General features: G+C 51.4%; 1 protein-coding gene across 4 annotated transcripts in view; it reads left to right on the top strand.

Moving 5' to 3' along the window:
* Wdfy4 (WDFY family member 4) overlaps positions 1–25,271 on the top strand; it is a 287,946-nt gene that overhangs the window by 251,277 nt on the left and 11,398 nt on the right. For 3 of the 4 annotated variants that reach the window (XM_004874534.4, XM_087210585.1, XM_087210587.1), the window contains 10 exons: positions 1,755–1,797; positions 2,747–2,866; positions 4,785–4,902; positions 5,546–5,655; positions 13,725–13,878; positions 15,882–15,973; positions 19,308–19,520; positions 21,844–21,991; positions 23,533–23,717; positions 24,436–24,594. In XM_004874534.4, the coding sequence (XP_004874591.2) occupies positions 1,755–1,797; positions 2,747–2,866; positions 4,785–4,902; positions 5,546–5,655; positions 13,725–13,878; positions 15,882–15,973; positions 19,308–19,520; positions 21,844–21,991; positions 23,533–23,717; positions 24,436–24,594 (1,342 nt within the window). The remainder of the gene's footprint in view (positions 1–1,754; positions 1,798–2,746; positions 2,867–4,784; positions 4,903–5,545; positions 5,656–13,724; positions 13,879–15,881; positions 15,974–19,307; positions 19,521–21,843; positions 21,992–23,532; positions 23,718–24,435; positions 24,595–25,271) is intronic. The other variant, XM_087210586.1, reaches the window with a different exon arrangement.

Here is a 25,271-nt window from a genome sequence, read left to right on the forward strand (position 1 = left end):
CAAATGACCACAGCCCAGATTCTAGAACCCTTTCAAAGAGGGAGGAAAGAAGAGACTCCTTGAATTTTCTGCATCCTCACGGCCATGTGTGGCCTTTCTTTTCTGTTTTCTGTCACATCCTAAAACAGTAGCAAGGGAAGAAAGTGTCAACATGCAGAGTCTACATGCTCATGGCTCTACAGGCCTCAGGATGGCCTTGAACAACCTTGAGGGCCAAGATGGTGGCTCTCACCATCTCCAGCTTGGGCTTTGCCTGTGTTTACGGCTTTCAGAGAAGCCTGCTCTCAGAACTGGGGAAATGGCTGTGTCCTGGATGAAATCTGAGAGCCAGATTTTCCTTGAGCCTTTTCAGTGCACAGTGACTGTGCATTGCCTCTTTGTTCTGGTTGGTTTTGCCTGGATAGACTGGGCCTCTGCTGGGAAGAAAGTGGGGATTCCCAGCCCAGGAGTTGTTTTCCCCCTATGGAAAAGAATTGAACACAGAGGGTTGGGGAACCCAGGACGGAGAGTATGCTGGGTAGATGAAGGGCACGGTCCCTGTGGGATACTTCGCAGGCAGCCAGATTGGAGGCCACAGGATCCTGCCATTCTTGGCATGGTGGGTGGAGCATGTGGGATGGGGTCTGTGGGCATCTGAGCAGGACTGTGGCAGAGGATGGGTATAGTGAGGAAAAGTGCTTGGGTTTGGTGGAGCATATTGAGCAATGACCCAGTCTTGAGAGTAGAAAGAAGAGTCTCCTGGAGACAGGAGGGCAGCTGGGGAAGGAGGAGGGACACCATCCCCCAATCTTTGATAGGCAAAAGGAACATTTCAGGTGGAGAGGGCCTCTTCTCCAACTCTTCCCAATGTTGTGTTTTGCTATATGTTCAAACTCTTTCTTTCACAATGGCCAAGAGTGGTGTCTCTTTGGTTCAATTCGTATGTCTTAATTACAGGAGTGTAAATTGGTACAGCATTTTAAGTGAATGATTTGTCAATACTTAGAAAAACAGAATACCTTAGAAATTACCTCATGGATAAGTTCAAAGGTGGTCAGAGAAACACAATTGGTGGGAATAGGGCTTTCCCCAGGGACGGGCAAGTCAGTGACAACCTCACACAAGATAGTGTCCTGTGGCTGCAGAAATAAGCTCCATAGAGCAGTGCCAAGGGATCTCTCAGGGAGCTGTGGAGCAAAAGAGGCACAGGGAGGACTGTACATGCTTCACGCCCCGCATATGATAGGTTAGAATAATACAGTGCAAGGATGTAGGCAGGTATATGGGTGAAACTTTTCTGAAATGATCCTCTAGAATCAGTGAATTGTGGATACTTCTTGGGTTGAAGTTATGGTCTGGAGACTCATATTTCATGGCCTTTCATGGTGTTTGCAGTTTTTTTTTAAATCTCATGCATATATTGTATTCTATCTCAGGAGAGGAAGTGGGGAGCAGAGGGGGCTGAGGTGTGGCTGTGGGAAATCTGGGTAGGTGGGAAGGGAGACCCAAAACTGCTCCTATATGGCCAGGGGCATCCCATGGGCTGTGTTCAGTGCCTTCCAGATTCATGTGAGAGAGGCAGTGACCATAAGAACCAAACCTCCAGCAGGAGGGCAGTAGAGAGCTAGGGCAACAGTCTCACTGCACCAGCCCCTGAGATTTGCCATGTGTTTTGGGAAGCCAAGGGCCCCCTACCCAATGTTCCCTAGGAAGCCCTCTCTCTCCTGTGTTTATGCCTGGGGATAGTTGGTCACCATCTGATCTCTCTTCCATAGGCGACCCCACAGCTCCGACAGGACCATGTTGCAGAGGTGGCAGGTATGGTGGCCTCTGTAGGGAAACCCCACGGGGAGAGATGTAGACCAGAAGAGAGCTCAGGCCCCAGCAACCTGGAGAGGAAGATTGGGTTCATCCAGAGAGAGCTTTTGTTTTCAGGCACCAAATGTCCCAAATCTTTCCCTGACAAGGGCTCAGTGAGTGACACCAGGTGACTCTTGAGCACTAGGATCAGAGCTGGGAGTACACATATGTGTGTGCACTGTGGGTGCCTCTGTGGATACACATTTCCCTGAGACTTGCACATGGATGCACACTTGTGGACAGACAGGGTGTCACTTCTTGTTCTTAGAAAGCTACACATGGCTGATGTAAGCTCAAGCTTCCCCATGAGGAAGGGACCCCGAGGGAGCCAGTCCTGAGATCAGGAGGTGACAGGAAGTAGCAATGGGTTGCAGACATCTAAGATACCTCTCAGGAGCAAGCTGAGCTGGGAGAGACTCTGAGCACACAGGTCTTCATAGAGAGGGTCTTCCTGGGTGGCCATGGTGACTTTCTCCCCAGTACAAGGCCTCTGCCCTTTGTAACTGCTCACCTGATGGCAGAGAGATCCTGAGAGCCATCCTAGAGGCAGAGGGAGGGAGCAAGGTCACTCCTGAGGCCCTGAGGAGACAGATCACCCCACTGTTGGCCAGGTTTCCTTTGCTGTCCACCATGTCCCCCCACATATTCCCCTGGCCATGAAGGTCCAGCAGTGAGCTCACCACAGCACCTATGCTATTGTTTTCATCCCTGTTGAATGTGGATCAGTGAGCTCTGACCCTCTCTCTGGTCCCCAAAGGCTGCCTGCTGCAGGTCTGGTCCTGTGCCAGATGTGGGACAGACAGGACCATGTGTAGGCAGCCATCCCCAGCAGGCTTGTGAACCAGACTTCTGTGGCCTCAGAGGATATCTGACATGTTTGTTTTGTCCCCTCTGTCTCTCCTGGTAGAAAAGGGACATCAGCAATTTTGAGTACCTCATGCACTTGAACACACTGGCCGGGAGGACTCACAACGACTACATGCAGTACCCGGTGCTCCCCTGGGTGCTGGCTGACTACACCTCTGAGGTGAGCCTCCTCATGGTGCACTGGCTGCCCCAGAGCCCAGAGCACCCTCAGTCAGCACGCCCAGCCTCTGCCCAGCCCATGCACCGTGGCAGCCTTTGGAGTTCGGCCCACCTCCTCCTGTGGAGCGAGCACCAAAGAAGCACAGGGGCGAGCTCTGACAGTCATATGTAAGACAGGGTAGGGACTCTTCCTGGGGTTATTGTGTGCAGACAGGAGAAGAAACAGAGAGGTGAGAGAGAGAGAGAGGTAGAGAGAGACAAAAGAGAGGGGATAGAGACAAAGAGAAACAGAGAAAAAAAAGAAGAGAGACAGAGAAAAGAGAAGGAGACACAGAGAGAGGAGAAATAGAGACAAGGAATGACAGAGACACAGAAAGAGACAGAAGAGAGGAGAGTCAGAGAGAGGAAAAAGAAACAGAGACAGAAGGATAAAGACAGGAAAGAGAGAAAGAGACAAAGGAGAGGGCTGGGGCGGGGGGGGGGAGAGAGAGAGAGAGAGAGAGAGAGACCCTCTCTCCCAAAGTGTGATTTCAGCCGCTGAGTTGTTGGCCCCTGGCATCCCCACGACCTGAAACATGTGCTGATGGGGGTGGCTGATGCCAAGGCCAGATGGTCATCTCCCTCAGCTCCATTTCTGAAGAATCGCACAGGTAGGTGGCGTGGCACATGTGTCTGTTCAGGGTCAGTCAGGCCAAGGAGGTCTCTGGTCAGCAGAGGTTGGGTTGGGCCGATCACAAGGAACAGAAGATGGTGGGTCATTGGTACTGACCAGTTGGCCCATCCTGCCCAGGGACGCATGAGTGGCAGTGTCCAGGGCTTGGGAGAGGAGGCTCTGGTGGTTGTGACCTGCCACCCCCACTTAAAACATGGGAGGCAGTAAAGTTTTCCCCCGGCCTCACACGGCTTTTCATGGCCCACCCAAGGCCAGGCCTTCCCCTCATGAGGCTTGCCAACCCCAGCTTTCACTCAGGCTTTGGCAGGTGGTAGTTATTTTATGAGTCCTTTTTGCTTAATCTATTGCCCATATTTAAAATTTTTATTACTTACTGGAGTTTTAAAATTGAGAAATTTCTCTTAAAAAATCTGGGTCTCCAACATCTTGGAAAATCTGGAGATCTGGCACTTATGAGCCATTCTGAGAGGGAAAACCAGCAGGAACTGAGTCTGGGTCTGCAGCATCTCTTCTGTCCCTCACTGGGATCTGTCACTTCCCTCTGCCCTGGTCTGGCTTCTGCAAGGTCAGAGATGGTGACATCCCAGTCCCAGGGGAGCCATTATGGCTACTGCCATGGAGAAGAGAGGGTGATGAACATCTCTTCCTACAGAGAAATATGCAAGGCCTGGAAGACTGGGTCCTCCAGTGACACACAGGGCATCTCCACTATAAGAAAATGTGTCTGAGGACTGGTGGCCCCAAGCCTTCACATCTCACTCTTGCTGCCTTCATTGCTGGAAGGGTCAGCGGATCTGCAGAAAGCCACGATGTTCCTCTCCTTCTCTCCCCAAAACAGATGACTTCCAGCATCCTATAAAATCAGTTTGATGCTAAGCATCAACTGAAGCTGAACTCCTGGAGTCAATTACTCCATGTGGGCAGAAGCCAAATGCCTCTCGGGAGATGAGAATTGTTTTGCAAGTCTCTTTTTGGTAACTGGTGCCCGTGCTCTGCTTAGGGTCAACTTGGAACAGGTTCAGCGTGAACTCAATCTTTCCCTCCTCTCATTTCCCATCTCCCCCCTATTAAGTCTTTGTGGATCACTGGCTCCAGAGCCATAAAACCCCACTGGCTATCTAATCACCAGAGGGGGTCAGACCAAATGACAATAAACCAATAAAGGGAACCATAAAACTTAAAGAGCGTGGCTCTCAGAGCACAGAGGGCTGTGGGGAGTTAACGCAACTGCACATCTGCCTTCTAGACGCTGAACTTGACCAATCCCAAGACTTTCCGAGATCTTTCCAAGCCCATGGGGGCTCAGACCAAGGAGAGGAAGCTGAAATTCATCCAGAGGTTTAAAGAAGTTGAAAAGACTGAAGGTACATAGCTCCCGGTTTGGTCTTTCTTGTGTAGTATTGTTCACCTGGAATGACTGGGAATGGCTTAGGCAGCCTCCTAGCCTATGCATAATTGCACTTGATGGAGAACTTTCCAGTTTGCACTGAGCTCCTGGGACACACAGAATAACGACCTGGAAGAGCTGTTTTCTTGAAGTGCTAAAGTTCAGAGCTCATATCTGAAATCTGATTTAAATGAGTCTGTGGCGTGGCACCACCTGGGTGACTCCGAGATCCATCCTTGGTGTCATGTAGCATGCTCAGAGCTGCTGACTCATAATGAAGGGCAGGCAGAGGCAGTGGAACTGTCTTCATTCTGCACATCCTCCTGCTGGGCATAGGGCTGTCTGTGTTCACGTATACAGTGGAGGGCACTGACGCTCAGATCACAGCTTCAAAGGGTGGAGGTGGCTTGGGACTGGCCCTAGAACCTGGTTCCCAGACCCAGTGCATCTGCACGTCACTTTGAGGTGTTTGATACATGCACGTGCTGCCTGTACTCTTGCTGCCTTAATGTCTTTTCTGCAGCTCTACTCCATTCCTAACCTTCCATAAGCGTGTCTTCTGGTGAGCATGTTTGCCCATATGCGTGTCCAGTGGCCTCAGCCATGTCCTTCTGTTGCAGGAGACATGACTGTCCAGTGCCACTATTGTACCCACTACTCCTCTGCCATTATTGTTGCCTCCTACCTGGTCCGGATGCCACCCTTCACCCAGGCCTTCTGCTCTCTGCAGGTGAGCTTCATGAACACACATCTGCATGTGTATATGTATACACATGCATACTCACAAGCTCACTGACAACTGTGAGTATAGGCTGGGAATGATTGCTGCTGGTTCTGGCTGCTGGGTTCTGCTTCATCCAGACCAGGCCGGCTGTTCTTCATCAGGGGTGCTCTCTTGCTCATCTGTCCAACAGTCTTACAAGAAAAAAAAAATCCTCTAAAATACAAGGAATAAAGGAGATGAAAAAACTCTTAACATAAATAAACATAGAAGAGAAGGAAAGCAGGAAGACTGGAGACCAGAAAGACAAGCAAAGATTAAAAAAATAAACTCAAGAAGGAGCAATGAGAAGAATATGACTCAGGACACCAGACTGCATACATCTGCTAAGTACAAGCTGAAAGGCTCCAAAGGACAAACAAAATATTTGAAAACCAAAACAAACAGCTAACCCAGGGCAAGAGCTAATTGACATGCCCACCCACAAACCAACAAATCATTATGCCAGCTTAGGGTTGCTAGGTTTTGCAAATAAAGCTACAAGATCACTAGTTAAATTTGGATTCCAGATAAACAGTGATTTTCAGATAAACCATGACTTATATAAAAAATTATCTGTTGTTTATCTGGAATTTCAGTGTTGCTGGGCCTCCTGTGTTTTGCCATCCCTGGCAACCCTAAGGGAGCTGGAAGTGAGCCAGCCTACCACCGAGTGGGGGATCGTGTCTGAGACCTGGGCTTCTGGGGCAGAGTGCCCTTGGGCAGCATTGTGAGGGACCAGGAAGCTTTTCCTCTCTTTTCCTGCAACTTCGTCATGGTCACAGGGACTCTGTGCATGCAGGGACAGGGACCTCAAAGGAACAGCCTGTGATATGCAGAGCCTCAGGCAGCCCCAGAGCAGCCAGCTATTTCTGCCTACTGCAAGCATGCACACAGGGCCAGCTGTGCCTGACCCACCCTGGTTTTGTATGGTCCACAGAGAGGAATGTATGTGCGCAGCAGGCCACAGACACACCCAAGCCTCCTCTCAGAGACCTGTGAGCATCCCAGGAACAGAGTTGGGGCTGAGCTCACCAGCAAGATCACTCTTCACAGTCACTTGGAGGAAGTTGACCCTAAGAGACTAACGGCCGCTCTGGGTCAGCACAAAAGCCAACTCCGGAGCCCTGCACAGGACTGGGTATGCAAGGTCAGGGCGCCTTCTCCAGTAAGAAGCAAACCCCTCCTGTCTTCTGTTTCTTGGCACAGGCATCTCTCTCCTTGACTTCCTGACAGCATCAGGCTCGTCTAGACATTGTATAACCCCCACTCCCTGGAAATTCACTCAAAAAATAATAAATGTGCTTCCCCCGAGTCTTTCTCCAGCAACAAGCATTTTAAGTAAGTTTAGTTTGGAGAATGAATGGTCCCAGAGCTCTACCTCGTGCCAAGAATCCCATCCAGATGTTGCTCATTAATCCACAAGAAATGATGATCACTGTTGATGATGATAATGATGAATTCCATCACTTTCCATCTAGGGAGTTGAAATGTTTAAATGCTCAGGGCACTGAATTTCAGAGTTTCCCCTCTGTCTCTTCAGTTGAATGCATTAAAGCCAGAAAGCCCAGCTCTACCTGTTGCTAGGGGTCTTTACAATAGGAGGAGGCAGATTGAAATTTGAACAGCCTGGGCTATGAGATTTTCATCCCAGCTCTGCCACTTGATAGAAAGAAAATCTCAAGTTACTTTACTTCTGGAAATGAGAGTTAATTATGCACATCTCACTGGTCTGTTGAGAAAATGTGGGGAAAGCCCCTAGTTCAGATGATCAATCACTGTGACTTCTCTCCATCCCTCTGCAATCAGCCAGCTCTACTATGAGAGTGGGCCTGATCTCGTTTAAGCTGGTCTCCCCTGGCTGAACCTAATTCAAGGCAGTCTGGACTGCATCTAAGATTCCAGCGGAGCATAAGCCAGACTAAACAGGTGTGCTGTGGACCCACAAGGACATGTGGGTAATGGCCACTTTCAAGCTCATCACTCGTTTGTGCTTATGGGTAGCCAGTTTGATTCGTGATAACCAGGCCAATCTAGTTTGAGATGGTCTAAAACAGTGAGAGATGGTCAGAGCCAACTGCACATGCTTTCCTCTGAACTGAGCCCCTTTAGGCCCCTGTGTGGTCTCTGTTGTGACTTCTGGCACCTTTGCGCTCAAGTCTATCTTTGTCAGAGTGACCCATCCAGATCAAAGCCATCTGGACCCTCCACATGGGCCTCAGAATCCATCTCTCAGTTACTTTCCCACCTCTGAATGACTTCTTGTCATTCAGGTCAGGGTTGGTCTAAGCCTCTGGAGCCAGCAAAAGAACCAGCCATTTCCTGCTTCTTCCTCAACAAAAGATGAGATTTACCTCTTTGCAAAGGAGTGGGTACAGAGGGAGGGAATGTGCCTACCTCCCCTTTGGGAGCCCTGGGCCTCAGTAGCCCTGCTCAGGAATGTTCTGGAATCTTCAGGTTCTGCCCTCCATCCCCCTCCCTCCCTCCCTCCCTGGGGGCAGTCCTGTTTCTTTTATCCCTGTGGTGACAAGGAAGGGGCCTTCCATAATCTCAACAGCCAAGGTCTGACTTCCAGCCTGGTTTGTAGAATGAATGTATCTGCTTAGAATCCACACATAGCCTCTCAGCTACTTTAGCTCCTCTTGGGAATGACTGAGAATGTGGGACCCTTGGACACAGAGGAATAGCTGTGTCTGCCCTTGATTTAAGCAGGTGGCCCATACCACTAGCATGACGGGACACATGTTGGCTATGTGGTCTGTCATCCCCGCTCCCTGAAGTGTGAGCCACTGTCTTCCAGGCTGGGGCAGGTCTCTGGTTCCCTGCAGTGTCCTCTAATTCTCACGAGTCTTTCGGCCTAGAGCCCAAGTCCAGAGCCTCTAGAAAGTTGTGTCACCAGGTGGCCCCATCCTGCTGGCCCTGCCCTGGCACCCGTGTCTGCCCCAGCAAAAGTGCCAGGTGTTCTCACATCAGACCCAGCCTCGGTGGGGCCAGAAGGCAGCCAGTGCCCACTGAGGACACAGCAGCAGTGAGGCTGCTGCTGCTGCTGCATTTAATAAGAAATGGAAATAAAGCAGTGGGCTAATTAAGTTGCATCCCTGTGAAGTCAGCAGTTACCAGCAGTGGGGACGGGCCTTCCCTACCACCTGAGGAGGGCTGGCAGGCTGGTGTTAGACACTAACTGTGGAAAAAGCCAGGCCCAGGTAGTGTTTGGCTGCCCTAGCTATTCACCAGGGAGCTCCTGGTGGGTGAGAGGAGGAGCTGGGTGCCCAGGTCAGTGCCCATCGCCCACCACCTGCACGTACTGCTCTTACCCTGGCTTCTGCCTCCTGACCCTTTGTGTGAGCCTGAGACACTGCCAGGTGTGCAGGCCAGACCTGGAGGCTCCAGCCAGGCCCTGATGGCAGCAGCAAGATGTGAGTCTGTGAGGACCCTAACTATGACTCAGGAGACCCTTTAGGGTCCCCAACATAGTATAATTATGAGGACACAGACTTAGCAAGGGCATTATAAAGGCACATGTGATAGAGTCCAGCCATCTCGGAATAAACTGCTTCTAGAACTTTCTAATGGGTAGTGCTGCCTAACTCAGCCTCAGTTTCCTTTGAAAGAGCCCCTCACTGGGTGGGGGTGGGGTGCTTGGCTATGCCGACTCCTCCATGCATAGCTGCTATCCTCCTGTCTCCTCAGGAAGAGCCATCTCCTGCCAGGAGAAGAGCTGGTGGCCTCAGTCAGAGCAGACTCAGTCAGGTGCCTGACAGCTTCCCAAATATGCATGAGGTTGCAGCTCTTAGCTTTGGAGCAGGAGTCGGGCCTGGCATTTTCCACAGGAACTCCTGGAGCAGTGCTCCACGTCTCTTCTGCCCTCACATGCCAGCCTTTCCTCCCTTGGCAATGGCTTTGCCTCATGATGCCTTCCCTGCTTCCCGTGCTCACCCTAAGGTTCTCCAGCCCCTCAGCCTCTCACCTCTGTCCCTGTCCCTGCAGAACCCCCTTCCTTTTCTCTCCCTTTCTCCTCCCACCTTCTATCTCCTTCGCTTTCTCTTTCTGGGAGCTCCTGGTTGCCTTTCACACACACATGGAATTTGGAGCCCACACTAGGATGACGCTGCATCCTTGTCTACTAGGGGAAAGAACACAGGGGCGTGGCGCCTGGCACCACTCTCTATGTGCCTCAAGAACTGTGCGAGGCATGTCACACATACACGTATACACACATCCACACGTATGAGTACCCACAGGCGCACACGTGTACATGGGTCTTCATGTGCATATACTCACCTGTACATAATACACTCTGTATCAGTCCCTTTCTCACCCCTGAGACACAACACCCGACACCCACCAGTTAAAGGAGGTGAGGTTTATTTTGGTTCACAGTTTCAGAAGTTGACTAGCCAGCTCCAAGGCAGAAATGGCATTGTGGAGGGCCCTGGTGGAGGAAAGTTGCTCACATCATGGTGGAGAGGAAGCAGAGAGAGTAGGGAGGAGCCAGGATGGGAGACAAATATTTTGGGGTCATACCCTTAGGGAGCCAGCCCTAATAGCACACTCAGCTGCTGAATCTACCAATAAATGTAGCACCCCAGGATTTAGCTGCCTTCCAAACACATGAGGCTTTGGGGCCATTTCAGATCTAAGCCTTCACACACACGCATTCATACCTGTACATACACACTGTACACTCAGGTGCACAGACATGTACACACGCACATGTACACACATATAATTGCTTTCACATCCACAATAATCACCTAAGGTTTGCAGAGGAGGGAATAGGTGGTTAAAGAGATGAAGAAACTCTTGTCCACTTGCACATAAGTAGGCAGGCCCTCCAGTCCCCGCCCAAGCTCCCTCTGCCAGGGCACACTGCCTCTTTGGTGGATCGATGGTGTCTTAGGTCACTGGCATGTCCACAGGTCCCCTAAGTGATTGCAGAGGAGACTTTAAAACTATTAGCAAGAATATCTAGGGCAAGCATGGGTTGTTGGCTTGCTCATGAAGCCGACCCTATTATCAAGATGTGAGCAGGGCTAGTCCTAGATGGAAGGAAGGCCCGACTTTCCAGAATGTGTTGTGAAATACCTGTGCTCTCAGGTGTCCTGAGCACATCTGGTTTCTGAGTTTCCTATGGAGATCGATTAGGAATTGAATGTTTTTCCCCAACATATTTCTGCTGTGGCAGAGAGGGGTTTGAGAATACAGCGGTTGAAGTGTTTATCCAGGGACCTTGGTGCACGGACTCTGTGTCCCCACATAAGAGGGTCACCTTTTGAGTCTTCTCTAGCAATACTGTGCATCTGCAGCTGAGGAAAGATTCATTAGGTTTCATTGCTTCTGAATCCCAAGCTGCACTCTGGTTGTACTTGTAAGTGATGTCTAAACTGGGCTAAAAGCCAGATGCTCTGACAGTTTGCCACAGAGCTCTTTAGCTGTGGCCTGGCTTCAGTGTCTTCTGGCTGGAATATCGCATGGGATCCTCTGCCAATACAAAGTCAGTCCTCTGTTGACAATTGTGACCTTGCTATTATTTTTAACATTCCATTTGGATACAATAGAACTCACTGTTCTTGATATTCAAGAGTATCTGCAGAATAGAAGTAGGAACAGATCTTTGTTCTGGAATTCTCTCTGATCACTTTATTTCCTTCCAACTTCCAGAGTTGATTCTGTTGTCTATTTCTTTTGGCTTTGGGCTTTCCTTATGCAGCACTCCGTAAACCTGAACTGTGCATCTGTCTGTATCTCCCTTCCTTACCCTTTCTTCCTTCTATTTTCTCTACCTCTTCTCTTTCCTTCCTTCCTTCCTTTCCTGAGAATCAAGTCCTAGCTGGAACTCAGGCCAGCAGCCACTAGAGTTTATGTCAGCCACAGACTTACAGTAGGAGAAACAAAGCTACTCCATTTCTTCTTCTAGGGAATTTGGTGTTTTGTTTTGTATTGCAGAAGTGAAAACCCATTAATTTTGAAACAAATGTATGCAAATACATTTATTAATATAGGCAATAGGAAAATCAGTTATTGCTTCCTTTATAAATAATACAGGCTTAAGTTTTAAAGATATTACTTTTGCTAAAATGCATTAGACAGCTGTGAAAAAAATAACATTTTTCTTTGTGGTAATATCTTTAACCAGATTTGTAGCACTAACAATATTTCCTATGTATATATTATTTTTATTTAATACAGGTAATCTTTTTATTACCAAATCATATTGTTTCTCAGGAGATTACCATCAGTGCTCATAAAAGCTGCAAAAGGAAAAATGGGGCACTGCGAAGGCATCAATCTCCCATGATGTAAAGCTCAGGCTGCAGATTAAATACACAGAGCTCTTAATACATTTCAATGAGTGACTCATTAGGTGCAGATTTATTTAGATTCCCTTCATTTTATTTCCATTTCAATTTAAATTTGATGGTGGACCTCATCTCCTAATTTCAACCAAGAGCAAATTGACCTCAGGGAACAGCTACAGCTTCATGCTATCCATGTACTGTGTTGGGTGGAGACCCCACACATAACTGAGTACCTTGATGTCCCTGTCCCTCTGTGGAGAATGGGCAATGGGTCCCACTGGGGCCTTAACTCTTGCCCAGAAGATTGACTAGCCAGACCATGCCCCTTAGGATACCCAGGTGCAACCCGCCCACCTTTCAGAAAGACCTAAATGCCCCTTAGCCTGTACATAGTATATCACTTCCTCCAGTCTAGGAATTTATCCAAGAAACAGGCACAGGGCAAAGCATGTCCCTTGGAGTGGCATCTTAGGTCTGACCCAGGATCCCTGCTCTGTATTTACCTTCAGGAAGATCAGTACCCTTGGAAGAGCCTCCATTTTCCCATCTGCAAGATAGAAGCACCATCCCTTCCTAATGCACCTGCTGTGAGGATTAGGAGAGGTCACTTCTTTGTGCATAAGGCAACTAACAGGACAAGTGAACCAAGACAATGCTTTTATCCTTTCTGAGCTGCAGTCACCTGATGCTGTGATGGGTAGATCCTGATGAAATGAAAGTTCCAGGCCTCTGAGATGGAACGGAGAGGAGGCACAGAGGGTTCTGCTCCTGTTCTTGTGGCCTCCCGTGTGCTCTGCAGAATGTCCGAGCTCCTTGTTTGTCTCTGAGCCTAAATGGACCCAAGGTCGAGTTTCAGAAACCCTTTTCTAAAGTCCCTCTGTTCCAGCATCATCACCTCTGCCCTTAGTACCTCCCCCGAGGCCCCTCTTTGCTTCCTCCTGATCCTCAAGACAACCTGATGTATAGGGGTGGCCAGTTTGGCAACTAAAGAGATGGTGTGACAAATCAGGTGAGAGGACCAGGCATCCAAGGAAGGACTGCCCTCAGTGTCACTAGGTCCATGCCACCTGCCAGGCTCGGGTGGGATCAGGTCACCCCCACGGGGAGCCTTGGGCCTAGGTGGCCTTGGAAGGTGTCATGGGGTTAGGTCTTTCCTTGCTAGCCTCCTGCCCTGAGTGCTGGCATCTTCTAGCTCCTTCCTCGTGTCAAAGTCATGGCTACTGAGCTCTCAGAACACTGCCAGCACCTGTCACCAGGCTCCCGGGCTCACCTGAGTTGGGATTCTCCAGGGGGGGCCACAGATGTCAATGGACCACAGCTTACTGCATCTCTGTGCTGTAGTCAGCTCCTTATTTCCTGTCTGTGACCATCGACTCTGATCCTCTCCAGAGCTGAAGCTGAGCTACCATCACCCTTGATGCCTTATGTCAAGGACTTGAATCAGTGTCTCCAGCAACCTCAGTAACAGCCAGCAGAACAGCTATGGTTTCGTCTCTGACCTGAATTCAGGTTTCCACAGTGGAGACACAGGATACCCTGAGTCCCAGGGGTCATTTCCTCTCCCAGAGGGCCCAGGTCCCTGGCAGTGAGAGGGTAGGTGCTGAATGAGAGGATGGATCAGAGTCCAGCACTGCAGCCTGTGCCACCGAGGCAGGAAGGAAGGAGGACACCCCGACATGCGGGGTGTGGCAGCTGAGGACTCGAAGGCATGCGGCTGATCCTGTTGTCCTTTTCCTGCAGGGAGGAAGCTTTGATGTGGCTGACCGGATGTTCCACAGTGTGAGGAGTGCATGGGAGTCAGCCTCCAGGGAGAACATGAGCGATGTCCGAGAGCTGACCCCTGAGTTCTTCTACCTGCCCGAGTTCCTCACCAACTGCAACGCTGTGGAGTTTGGTGAGTGGGGCCCGGGTAGGATGCTGGGGTGAGGTCTGGCACTGGGCCTGGCTCCTCCCACAGCTCCCTGCTCATCATTAACCTGTTATCAAGGTCTTTGTGGGCAATTCAACCAACAGCCTCTTGACAGGCCCAGCACTTGGAGTGTGAGGTTCCCACCAGGGGCAGCAGCCAAGTGCCAGTCAGTTGCCAAGCAAGAATGCAAGCCCCAGCTGTGACCTCAGAAGGCCTTGGTAATAACCTGGGTCTGCCCTGCCCCCTGTGACCTTGGCCAAGCCTCTGCCCATTCCCACCATGTTCCACAAGTGGGCAGATGCCTTTGTCCTGCAGCCCAGGATGGGCCAGGCGTTTTCCTGCTCTGGACAATGGGTACCTTGGTGTCTGCTGTACCCAGGGAGCTGCCTTTGGGAACCTGTGTGCAAGCAACTTGCCGAGGGCAGGGTGCAGGAGAGCTCTCCACCCAGTGCAGGGCAGCCGTGAGCAATGCCCAGCCAGGATTCACCAGCCCTGCAGAGGGCTCTTGGAACTGTCACCAAGCACCCTGGAGGCCCAGAGCACCCCTTCCCTGGAGTCCCCTTCTTCCTCCACAAAACACAGGCGGGAGTGCTCCTTGAGCCAATCAGGGTGACCCGGGAACACAGGAAAGGAGTTTTGCACCCCAGAACCTCATGTGGTGGCTTCCTGCCATGGATGTGCCCTAGATTCCTGTGGGGCATTTTAAGACACCTCTGCCTGACCTGAACCCAGTGAGTTAATTCTTGGAATTGGGGGCTTGGCATTGTTCGAAATCCAAAGAACAGTTTGAGCCATGTGTTGGAGCACATGGAGTAAGTCAGGGCGGTGAAGACAGGAGGAGCAGCTGGTGGCCTAGGGTGGACCCCAGGCAGAACCACCTCTGTCCATTCAGTGAGTGGCCCTCTGGAAAGGCATGGCAGGCATTGCTGCAGAGTGGACCGCACATTCCAGGGATGGAGAACACAAGGACCGGGAGGGCAGGTGTTCTCAGGTGGTCAGGAGAGCATGTGGTCCTGGAGCACCTGTGAATTGGGTGGTTTTCCTGGGACTAACTATGCTGAAGATGGACATGTTCTGGGCGGCAAGCAGGAAGGGATAGGAACACAGACAAGGAAGAGATATGCATGGAGTGCTGGGAATCCTTCAAGGAACACACAGGAAGTGGCTGGAGAACAACTGTGAGGGGCCTGGGTTGTACTGGCCTCCAGGAAGGACAAAAGAGAGGACAAGCATGCTGAGGCTGAGTGACCAGAAGGGCCAGGCCAGGAGAGCAGTGGGTTTTATTCTGGTTGTACCCTTAGCAGGACCACAACTGGCATCCCGCAGCATCCGCCACAGGCCTGGTATTCCAAGCTTGTTTTGGGTATCTTCTCTTGTCACCCTTGTGCCACCCCTCCACAGTACCTCCCATTGTCACCTTCAGTCTTACAGTGGTAGAACTGAATCCCAAGGAAGTTACTGACTTGCTCAAGGTCAGCAGTTGACAGGGAGGAGAGCAGCCTGGCTGGGAGCCAGGCCCTTCTTCCTACTATCCAGGGCATCTTCATTGAAAAACCCTGCTGCTCTCCTTTAAAATGGGGAAAACATGCAAAATGATAGCGGGAAGGCTGGCTGAGATGTGTGTCCCGGGCTTCCCCACTTGCCCTCGAGGTTGGCCGCTGGGTGTCATCACTGATTGCTGCCTAACAGTTTGCACCTGGGGAAAAGTCCTGGGCCTCGTTGTCGGGGTGGGGCTTGTGAACTGTGGTGACATGAGGACCTTTCCATGTGACTTGGGGCTTCAGCACTGGGGCTGCCTGGGAATCGAGGGGACCTCATGGAAGAGACACAGGCTTCTAGGTCCCTAGGAGTTTAGGGAACTGCTAGAGATGGAGCAGGCAGGCACAGGGGTGTTCTGACAGGGGAGGCCGAAGCAGGGTGCACTCCTAGGGGCACTGGCCCAGGTGGCTCCCAGTGATCTAGTGCACCTTGCTCTTCTGCACCCCCAGGTTGCATGCAGGATGGGACAGTGCTGGGTGATGTCCAGCTCCCTCCCTGGGCAGATGGAGACCCTCAGAAGTTCATCAGCCTGCACAGACAGGTGAGTTTCGCCTCCGACTATGTCCTGCTGTGGATCTCAATATCTCCTCAGATTCTGTGGAGGCTTTCTGTCCCCAGGGGACCCATACGTACTGAGGCTTTTATGTCACCCTGGGATTCTCAGCTGTGTTGAGAGCCCCGTTCTGCTTTGTGCCTATGCGGGAGGCTGAGGGGAATCACTGCAGGAAGTGAGTTCCGTGTCCTGAGCAAGCCCTAGAAGCAGAGCTGGCCCTGGGGTCACACCTCAGCAGCAAGGCTTGGAGGACTTTCCAGGCCAGGAGAGGATGTGGCCTGTGATGCAGAAGGGCTGACGCAGGTGGAGGCCAGAGGCTACTGGCGATGCTTCCCGGGATCACAGGCCTTCCTGGCTGACAGGAGGAGGTGAAAGGTGTGATACATCTTTGGTTGTCATGGAAATGGGAGTCAGAGCCTCAGGGAGATAATGCTGCACACTCACAGAATCAGAGCTTGGCATCTGGAATGCACTGAGTTGAACTCTTTCTGGAAAGAGCACAGTGGTTTCTGCCAAAGTGGAAGTTGCCTCTGCCAGTCTCCTGCAAGTGCCCTGTGAGTGTTCATCTAAGAGAAGGGAAAACATTCCTTGTCAAAACCTAGGGCACCAGCATTCACCATTTTTACCCAAACCAGTCAGTAACTGAAAAGAGCCCAAATGTCCATCAAGAAATAATACATCCACATGGTGGAATTCTACACAGCAGTGAAAGGAGCAGGCTTGCTGATAACAGAACAGCACAGGAGTTCAGAGTGTTTATGCCAAGTGAAAGATGCCACCCTGAAAGCAATGTAGTATGTGATTACTTTTATAGGTGAAGCTGTAACAAAACCTCATGAGTGTTACTGTGGTTGGCAGCACGGCAGTGACTGAAAGTAATACAAGGTGCCTTGAGAGTGGATGGAAATGTTCTGTCTCTTATGCTATGGTTACATGGCCACATGAATTTTTCAGAATATGTTAAATTGTATGTTTTTACAGCATTTTATGGTATGTAAATTAGACCTGAAACATGGAGCAGGCTACAAACCTGTGACTACAAACCTGTGCTTTTCCCTCAGGAAGGAGGAAATCCTCCCCTGGCACACCCTTGCTGCTCCCACAGCTCCCCAGTGTGGGATGTTGGGTCAGAGATGCCCTTGACAAGGGTGGCAGCTGCCCCATCTATCAGCACACAGAGCACCGTGATTCAGTACTTTGTCACCAGGCCTGTGGGCGGAAGCCAAACTGGATGCAGATGTGACTGAGGACAGAAGGGAGCTGATAGTTTCCAAGTAGAAGGATGAGGGAGGTCCAGATCAGGTGAAGGCAGATCTGAGAAGTCAACAGCCAGCAAGACAGGAAGTGGCTTTCTCCAACCAGTGTTTGATGAGTGCTTTTGAAGGTGGAGCAGCTATGGACGCTGACATGGGTGAAGGGGTATCCACAGTAGTGGATGACTTTAGGAGGAGTAGAAGAAGAGTCTTCAAATAAAGGGAGCCTAAGGGACTGAGTGTCTGGAGATGGCAGTCACAGAGGATGAAGGCAGATCTGAAAAGAAGGGAGGTATGGCAGGGTGACTTTCACTGGTGGGCAGAATAGCAGAGGCAGGTCATTGAGGCAACACTCTGTGGAGGATGGAGCTGGCTCTCAGGAAGCACAGAGAGCAAGCATTTTGTTCTTTTCACACACAGAAGTGGTCAGAAGATGGAGCCACAGACTTGTGGCTGTGTCCAGCAAGCGGCTGCCACGTGGCTTGCTGAAGGGCACAGGAGCCAGGTTTCACTGGGGGGAGGAGGAGGGACCACTCCAGACCAGCCTTTGGACATGGCTGTGAAGGAATAGGAAAAGGGCCCAGCAGGGGTCAGATGTCCAGGTTTGTTACTTTCCCTTGGGGATATGGCATCGACTGGTGACCACATAGAATGGCCACTTTGACCACAGACCTCGGGAACCTGGTACAGGTGGCTAGGCTTCCCTGGGCCCAGGCGTGGAGCTGTGTGTCCTCCCAGAGAGCCACCAAGGGGAGCACAGACAATGCCCAGTAGACACCTCTGGGTCCTGGAGATGCAGCCTTCGGGGGCTGTGCCCAGACAAAACAGGTGCCATCTATCAGTGATGTCCAAACCCTGGGCTATATTTCCTCTTGCCTGTGGGTGACAACCAGTAAGAATTGTGTTCAACTTGGGTGCCCTAATCTAGGCTGGCACCACCCATCTGGACTATGTCCATGAGGGATCCAGCATGCTTATTAGCTCTTACGCTACATTCCTTCTGTTTTCTGTTGGATGTCACCTTTAGTTACAGGTGGGTGCTTCTGGCTTTCTGGAGGAGCTGTGCTTTTGAGCTTTGTGAGGTTTCGTTCCAGTTGAGAGGCTGTGAGCTCTGAGCCAGGCCTGGTGGCTGAGACTGGGAACTCTCCCATTGGGAGCAGCAAGCCTGAGCATGTACAGTGTTCCTTGGATGTGGACCTAAGTCTCTGTGTGCCAGCTGTGTCCCTGGCTGGATGGAGGTGCCTCACCGAGGAAGCTACCATCCTGGGAACTGCGTGCACCTCAGAGGCAGAGTCTGTGCTTCTTCTGCCAGAGGTGATTCAGCAAGACGCCTATCCCAATGTCAGTGGTTTCTGTGACCTATGTGAATGAGACCTGCTCAGCAGAACTGAAGTCCTTGGGGGTATGAAAGCTCCAATATGAAAACTGGAAGCTGGAATGGGGGGTGATTATTCCTGTCAGCCAGAGGGGTTGTTGATGGGAACGGACAGGGACACCAACCAGGCCATTCCTAGCACCAGGCAGGTGCTTGGGTGTCACCGACCACATGGATCTCAGCTTTGTCCTCACATTCACCTCAGAAGACAGCCCAATCCCAGGTGAAGAAGCTGAAGGCTGGAAATGTAAAGGAACATGCAAATGGCGACCTCAGCTCCAGGCTGCTCCAGAGTGTGCTCTGGGACATCTGAGACTCTCGGTCTCAACCTCTTGAATTTCACAGGCAGAACTAGCTCTGCTGACTGCTCTGCCAGAGCTCAGAAGGACCCAGGTCTCCTCCATGTCAGCATCACCCCTGGACCTGCCTGCATAGACATTCTAAATGGTGTGGCTGTTGTATGAGTCAGATGAGCTGGAGTGCTGGGAATATTTAGATCTGGATGGCAACTGGGTGGCTGCAGGACTCGGGTGGCCCTAGGTGGCTGCCCCTCTGCCTGCTTCCTGCTCGCCAAGCCCAGAGGCCATCAGTCACCTCCTGCCTGTGTGGCACAGGTGTGCCCCCTGACCCATGCAGAGCATACACAGCCCCCTTAGCAACTTGGGTTTTCACGTTCTTTGGGCTTTTATTCCAGGCTCTGGAGAGCAACTTCGTCAGCGCCAACCTCCACCACTGGATAGACCTCATTTTTGGGTACAAGCAGCAGGGCCCAGCTGCGGTGGAGGCAGTTAACACCTTCCACCCCTACTTCTATGGCAACAGGGTGGATCTCAGCAGCATCAGTGACCCCCTGATCAAGAGCACCATCCTGGGGTTTGTCAGCAACTTCGGCCAGGTGCCCAAACAGGTAAGGCAGGCCAAGTCCTTGTCTTGCTTCTCAGGAGAGCATGCGAAGCATGAGCTTGTGGGAGAGAGGACAGCAAGGACAATTCTGTCCTGGGGAGGGGAGGGCAGGAAGGGCAGAATGGTCCCAACCATCTTCCTGGGCCTTTAATGTCAGAGCTTAACCCTCACTTATCTGCTGAAGGTAATAAAGACGATGAATCCTGGATGATAGCCCTGAGGGCTGCATTCTTCTTCTGTGTCACATGTGATAGACCCTATGATAAATTACCACACCATTCTGTATCTAAGTATTTGCCCTTCAGGTTATTATTTCTAGTGAGTTAAGACACATCAAGTGCTTGAAGGTGCACGAAATATGGCTGGCTCATCAACAAGAGTTAGTTATTGGAGTGATCTTGTCTTTAGATCTGAGCATAGCACGTTTCTTCTATGGAGCAGGAAACTGGGACCCAGAAAGGCTGTGTAAGTCACCCGTGTGGAACTAGCATGGACCACTAGCAGCAGAAGAGGCAGAGCTCTGGTCAGTGGGCCACTTGGGAAGGTGGCCCCAAAGCATGGGCCATATGGCCACTGCCTAGGAACATCTTCCTCCTGATGAGACTTCAGGGGTCTTGGCTGGGCCCTGGGCTCTGCTGGCTCTGGTTCCCATGGGCACAGTTACTCAGTACCAAGAGGTTGTGCGTGGCCCATGCTGCCATACTTACGAGACATGTGCAAGGGAGCAAGATGCTTATTTAACTACCCCAGCCCTGTGGACTCCCGAACTGTGGCTCTGCGTGTCTCCTTGGTGTCCTCTCTGCCTGGTCCTGTGTAACCTAGAGGTTTGCTCATTCCCTGGTAAGGTGCATGGGAGAGGAGCCAGGGGAACTTGGAGGTGGGGGCACATCTAGCGTGGGTTTGCAGGGAGCTTTGCAGACAGGCCAGCATCTCAAAGAAGAGCATGGCAGCCTAATAGCTTTTTCCTTGAATTTAGATATACATAATAATATGAATAAAGCAATAAAACAATTCAAAGTAATAGCCTGCCACCCAGCAGGCCCAGTTTTATATGTGTGCAGCCCCTGTCCATAAGCACGTATCTTTACCTGTCACTGTGATCAAGGAGTGCACACAATTTTAGATTCTGGTCTTACTTTGTGATACATATCACTATCCCTTATCCAAAATGCCCACAATTTGAAGTATTTCCAACTTCAAGTGGTTTTTGGAATTTGGAATATTTGCCTAGACTCCCCGTTCAGCATCTATAATCCCAAAACCCAAGCTTAAAAATGCTCCCAAAATCTTTCTTAGTATGATGTCAGCATGCAGGAACCCAGGAATTTCAGAATATTTCAGAGTTTGGATTTTTGGATTAAGAATGCCCAACCTGTTTATCATGTTGAGCATTTAAAACTATTTCCAAGTAGTCGTCAGAATGAGGCTTCATGCTGTCCCATCTGAGGATGGGATCAAAGTGCTTCTTTGTCCCACTCAAGGGCAGTGAAATTGTGCTGGGGACCCAGAACCCAGCCTGTGGGCCCAGGAGGTGTTTCGTGTGAGATGCTATTCAATGTTCACTAGCACTTCTCTCTTATTCAGTCACAACACGGCTTTCTAGATAGTTCAGCATTTGATCACAGGCTATAACTAAGCTGAGGCTGTTCTGAGAACTTGAACTTGAATTTGACCACTGACCCTGCCCATGTCCCAGCAGGGACGGGCTGTCACCTTGGTTCCTTCCACAGTGTACCCAGCAGCCAGTTCCCTGTGGGAGTGCAGAAGCCAGCAGGGAAGGCAGGCAGGGGAGCCAGAGCTGGGCACGCACTTTGGGTTAGCAGGTGGGACTGGGCCAGGTGGTGCAGCTGCACACCTGACGTTTGCCCAGCAGTGCAGAGAATTTGGCATTAGGGACAATCTGATGGAAGAGACCTGAAGGGAGAGAATAAGGCCACTAACAGGGTCCACCCACATGGGAACATTTGCATGGATGCTGTTGAAATGCTGACACCAGGATGGATGAGCCTTTGAGCAGGATGTAAGGGGGAAGAAAACCAGGAGAAATGGCTCCAGCAGATGAAGGACACCTGGGATTTAGGCAAGGCAGGGGCCCTTCTGACCCCAGAATATGAAAGCCAGCTCTCCAGGTACCAGGGTTGCTCCAGCACGGTCAGTTTCTACCCAGGCAGTGGGGAAGAAGGGGTTGGGCAGGTGTAGCTGTCCGAGCTCCTGGCCTGTCATGAACAGCACCTAAGGGTCAGGCTTGGACCCAGCCCTGTCCAGGGAAGCCTGGGGCAGTGCCTGGGGCGGGGCCTGATGCCCATGTGCTGTGTATGCCTCTCCAGCTCTTCACCAAGCCCCACCCGGCCAGGAGCTCTATGGGGAAGCCTTCACCTGGGAGGGACACAGCCACACCCTCCAGCCTACCCAGCCAGCCAAAGCCTTTCCTGCACAGCCTGCAGTCCCTGAAGCCCTCCCAGGTCACCATCAAAGGTGAGTGTCTGGCCCTGCATGGCTCTTCTGAAGTTTCCAGGGCATGGATCCAGCCAGGTGCTGGGGTCCGGCTTCAAATGAATGTGTCTCTAAACACAGTGGGCCACTGGGAGGCCTCTGCTCTGGAGGTGGTTGGGACCCCTCAGATCCTAGACATCTGTCTGTCTGCCTGCCTCAGACACACACACCCCTGCCTACTGTGTGTACACAGACAAACACATATTCCAGCAGCTTGGTGCAGTGGTGCATGCCTATAAGCCCAGCACTCTGAAAGGCTGAGGTAGGAGGATTGCAAGTTCAAGCCCACCCTGGGCAACTTAGTGACTTAGCAAGACCGTGTCTCAAAATAAAAAGTTAAAAGGACTGAGGATGTAGCTCAGTGCAAAGATATTAAGTTTAATCCCCATGACTGTGAAAAAAATCCACATATTACACGATCCTCCTCCCTTTCTCCCTGGAGCTCTGTCTCTCCCTCTCTCCTTGTCTCTCTCATACACATACACTCCTCCTTCCCTCTAAAGCTAGAGGGGAAGTCCCAAGTGTCTTGCAGTCTCTACACCTTGGTGACCATTGCTCCTGGAATCCACATGGGCCTGTAGCCCGTAGCTGAGACCATGCACCTAGGCAGAAGGCTGTGCAGAGTCCCAGACTGACTGTTCCTCAACAGTGGTGGTGGGGAGGGGACAAGAAAAGCCAGTTCTCCAATCTCACTAGGACAGGCAGGGACACCTCCAGGAGAAAGGAGGACACTGTGCAGGATATAGGGTGCATTCTCAGCAGCCTCAGTTGGAGGCACATGTGGTGGAGCTATTACCTCCATTCCATGGATGGGCCCCCTGGTAGTAGGGGTGGAGTGACATGACCAAGATAAGCTTGGAGCAGACTGCTAAGCAATAGATCCCAGTTCTGAGCTATCATTGGGCTGAGGCTGAGGGCTTCCAGACAGACCAGACTTATGCCACCTGCCTGGGGCTCCTCCTAGGAAGGGCAAGGAGGACAGTCCCTCCCGAGCATCCTATGGCTTTGTGCTATCTGCCCCTACAGACAACCTGGGCTCTTCTTCCCTTGTGTATTAGTCAACTTTCCCATTTCTGAGACAAAATATCTGTATCCACAATTTAAAGGAGGAGAGGTTTAATGTAGCTCATGGTTTCTGAGGGTTTGGTCCATGGTTGGCCAGCTCCAGGGCAGAAACATCATAGTGGAAGAGTGTGACGGGTTAAAGTTGCTCACCTCCTGGAGGCTGGGAAACAGGGAGCAGGGGACAGGTATAGTCCCAAAGGTCATACCCCATGACCACCTCTTCCAGCCAGGGCTCTCCTCTTAATAACCCATCCAGCTATGAGCTCAGGGATGGGTTAACCCATGGATGAAGTTAGAACCCCCACAATCAGTCATCTGTCTAGGAGGTCTCTGAATGCAGTCAAGTTGACAGTCACCTGCACTTTTGCTTACAAGACCTTGGTTTGTTGCACTGACTTTTCCTCTCCAGCTCAGCTGAAGTCAGCCTCACAGTTTCCACCATACTGACCGGCAGGCAGATATGTTCCTTTTCTCTCTAGGATCAGAGTCTCCCAAAGGGGCTATTGGCCACATCGTCCCCACCGAAAAGAACATTCTAGCAGTGGAGAAGAACAAAGTGCTGCTGCCTCCCGCCTGGAATAGGACTTTCAGCTGGGGGTTTGACGACTTCAGTTGCTGCCTGGGGACCTATGGCTCCGACAAGGTGAGCAGACATAGCCTCCCTCTCACTGGCTCCAAGGGTCTGGAGGTCAGGTTGTGTTCCTGCCTAGGAGACAGAGAGCTCCTGGGATCCCTCAAAGACCCCCTCTGAGCCAGATCTCAACCACATGTTCATGGCCTGGAGCTTACAGGATAGTTGTGCACATGGTCACTTCCAGAGGGAGTCTGGCCAGCCATGTGGCAACCTGGAGCCCACCCAGATGTACACTTCATCTCTGTGGAAAGCTGGGGACTTCTGCCACCCTGGGAAGTGTGAGAATTTAGGATCATGCTGAGTGTTCAGTGCCCCCAGCAGACAGCAGTGCAATCCCAACTCTAGTCCCTCTGTCTCTGCCTTGTCCTCAGCCACCACCTGTCACACCCAGGGGATTCCCAACCCTCCATGCTCCCACCCCCAGCCTTGCTTCTCCAGCTTCATCAGGCAGCATGGCTATCAGCCCCAGAATCCCTCCTGAACTCTGTCCCCGCCCCACCAGGTTGAGCCACTACCCCCGGTGCTCATGGGACTTTTCACACCCCAGGCTCCTGTTGTTTCTCTCTCCTACCACTGAGGAAGGAGCTGCTCCTTAGGAGTGGCATGGATTTGTTACTTGGACCCAAACATAGGTCTCAGGGCACCCAGACTCACCAGTGTCTCCTTGCTCTGTCCTGGCTTCCTGGGCTCTGCTGGCCCTGTTCCAGCACCTGTCTCTTCTTCACAGGTTCTGATGACCTTCGAGAAGCTGGCCGCCTGGGGCCGCTGTCTGTGTGCTGTGTGCCCATCACCCACGGTGATCATCACTGCCGGGGCCAGTGCCGTGGTGTGTGTGTGGGAGCTCAGTGTGGTCAAAGGCCGCCCGAGGGGCCTTCATCTCCGGCAGGTAAGTAGCCCAGCAGGCAGGAACCTCCTGCAGGTGCAGGGCCCTGGGCAGGTATGTGCCTGGGCCAGGTATGTTGCCTGATCACACCTGGCTCCCTGCTCCATGAGGGTCCCGCCTCCTTTGGGAGCAAGGAACATAGGGAGGACCAGTAGGCGGCCACCATCTGTCACTCTAGGGAGTCTATAGCATAGTGTGAGGTGCAACCACTTCCATTTATACCAGGACCAGTGGAGTTGATCTCCTGCACCTGATGTTGCTCTCTGAGCGCCTGCTATGGGCTGCCCACTCTTATGCTGAGCACTTTTGTAGGCATTGCACCTACCCAACAGCCCTGTAAAATCAGTGTCACTATCATCCCTGCTTTCATGGTGGCACAAGGAAATTGTCTTAGTTACTTTTTCCTCATTGCTGAGACAAAATTCCCAATACTCAAAGTTAAAGGAGGAAAGGTTTATTTAGCTCACAGTTTGTAGAGGTTTCAGTCCATAATTAGCTGTCTCCGAGGCAAGGTGGCATGGTGACAAGGATGGTAGAGGAAAAACAATTCATGGTGGGCAGCAGACAGCAAAGCAACAAGGGAGGACCATCTTTTATCTTATACAGGCTACTTAGGGTGGGTAGCACTCACCCTTAATCCTAGCACCCTTGACCCTGGCATTGCACCATGAATCAATCCC

Source organism: Heterocephalus glaber, unplaced genomic scaffold (assembly GCF_053883595.1).
Source record: "Heterocephalus glaber isolate CG9 unplaced genomic scaffold, H.glaber_assembly_v1.0 deba00001150, whole genome shotgun sequence".
NCBI lineage: Eukaryota > Metazoa > Chordata > Mammalia > Rodentia > Bathyergidae > Heterocephalus > Heterocephalus glaber.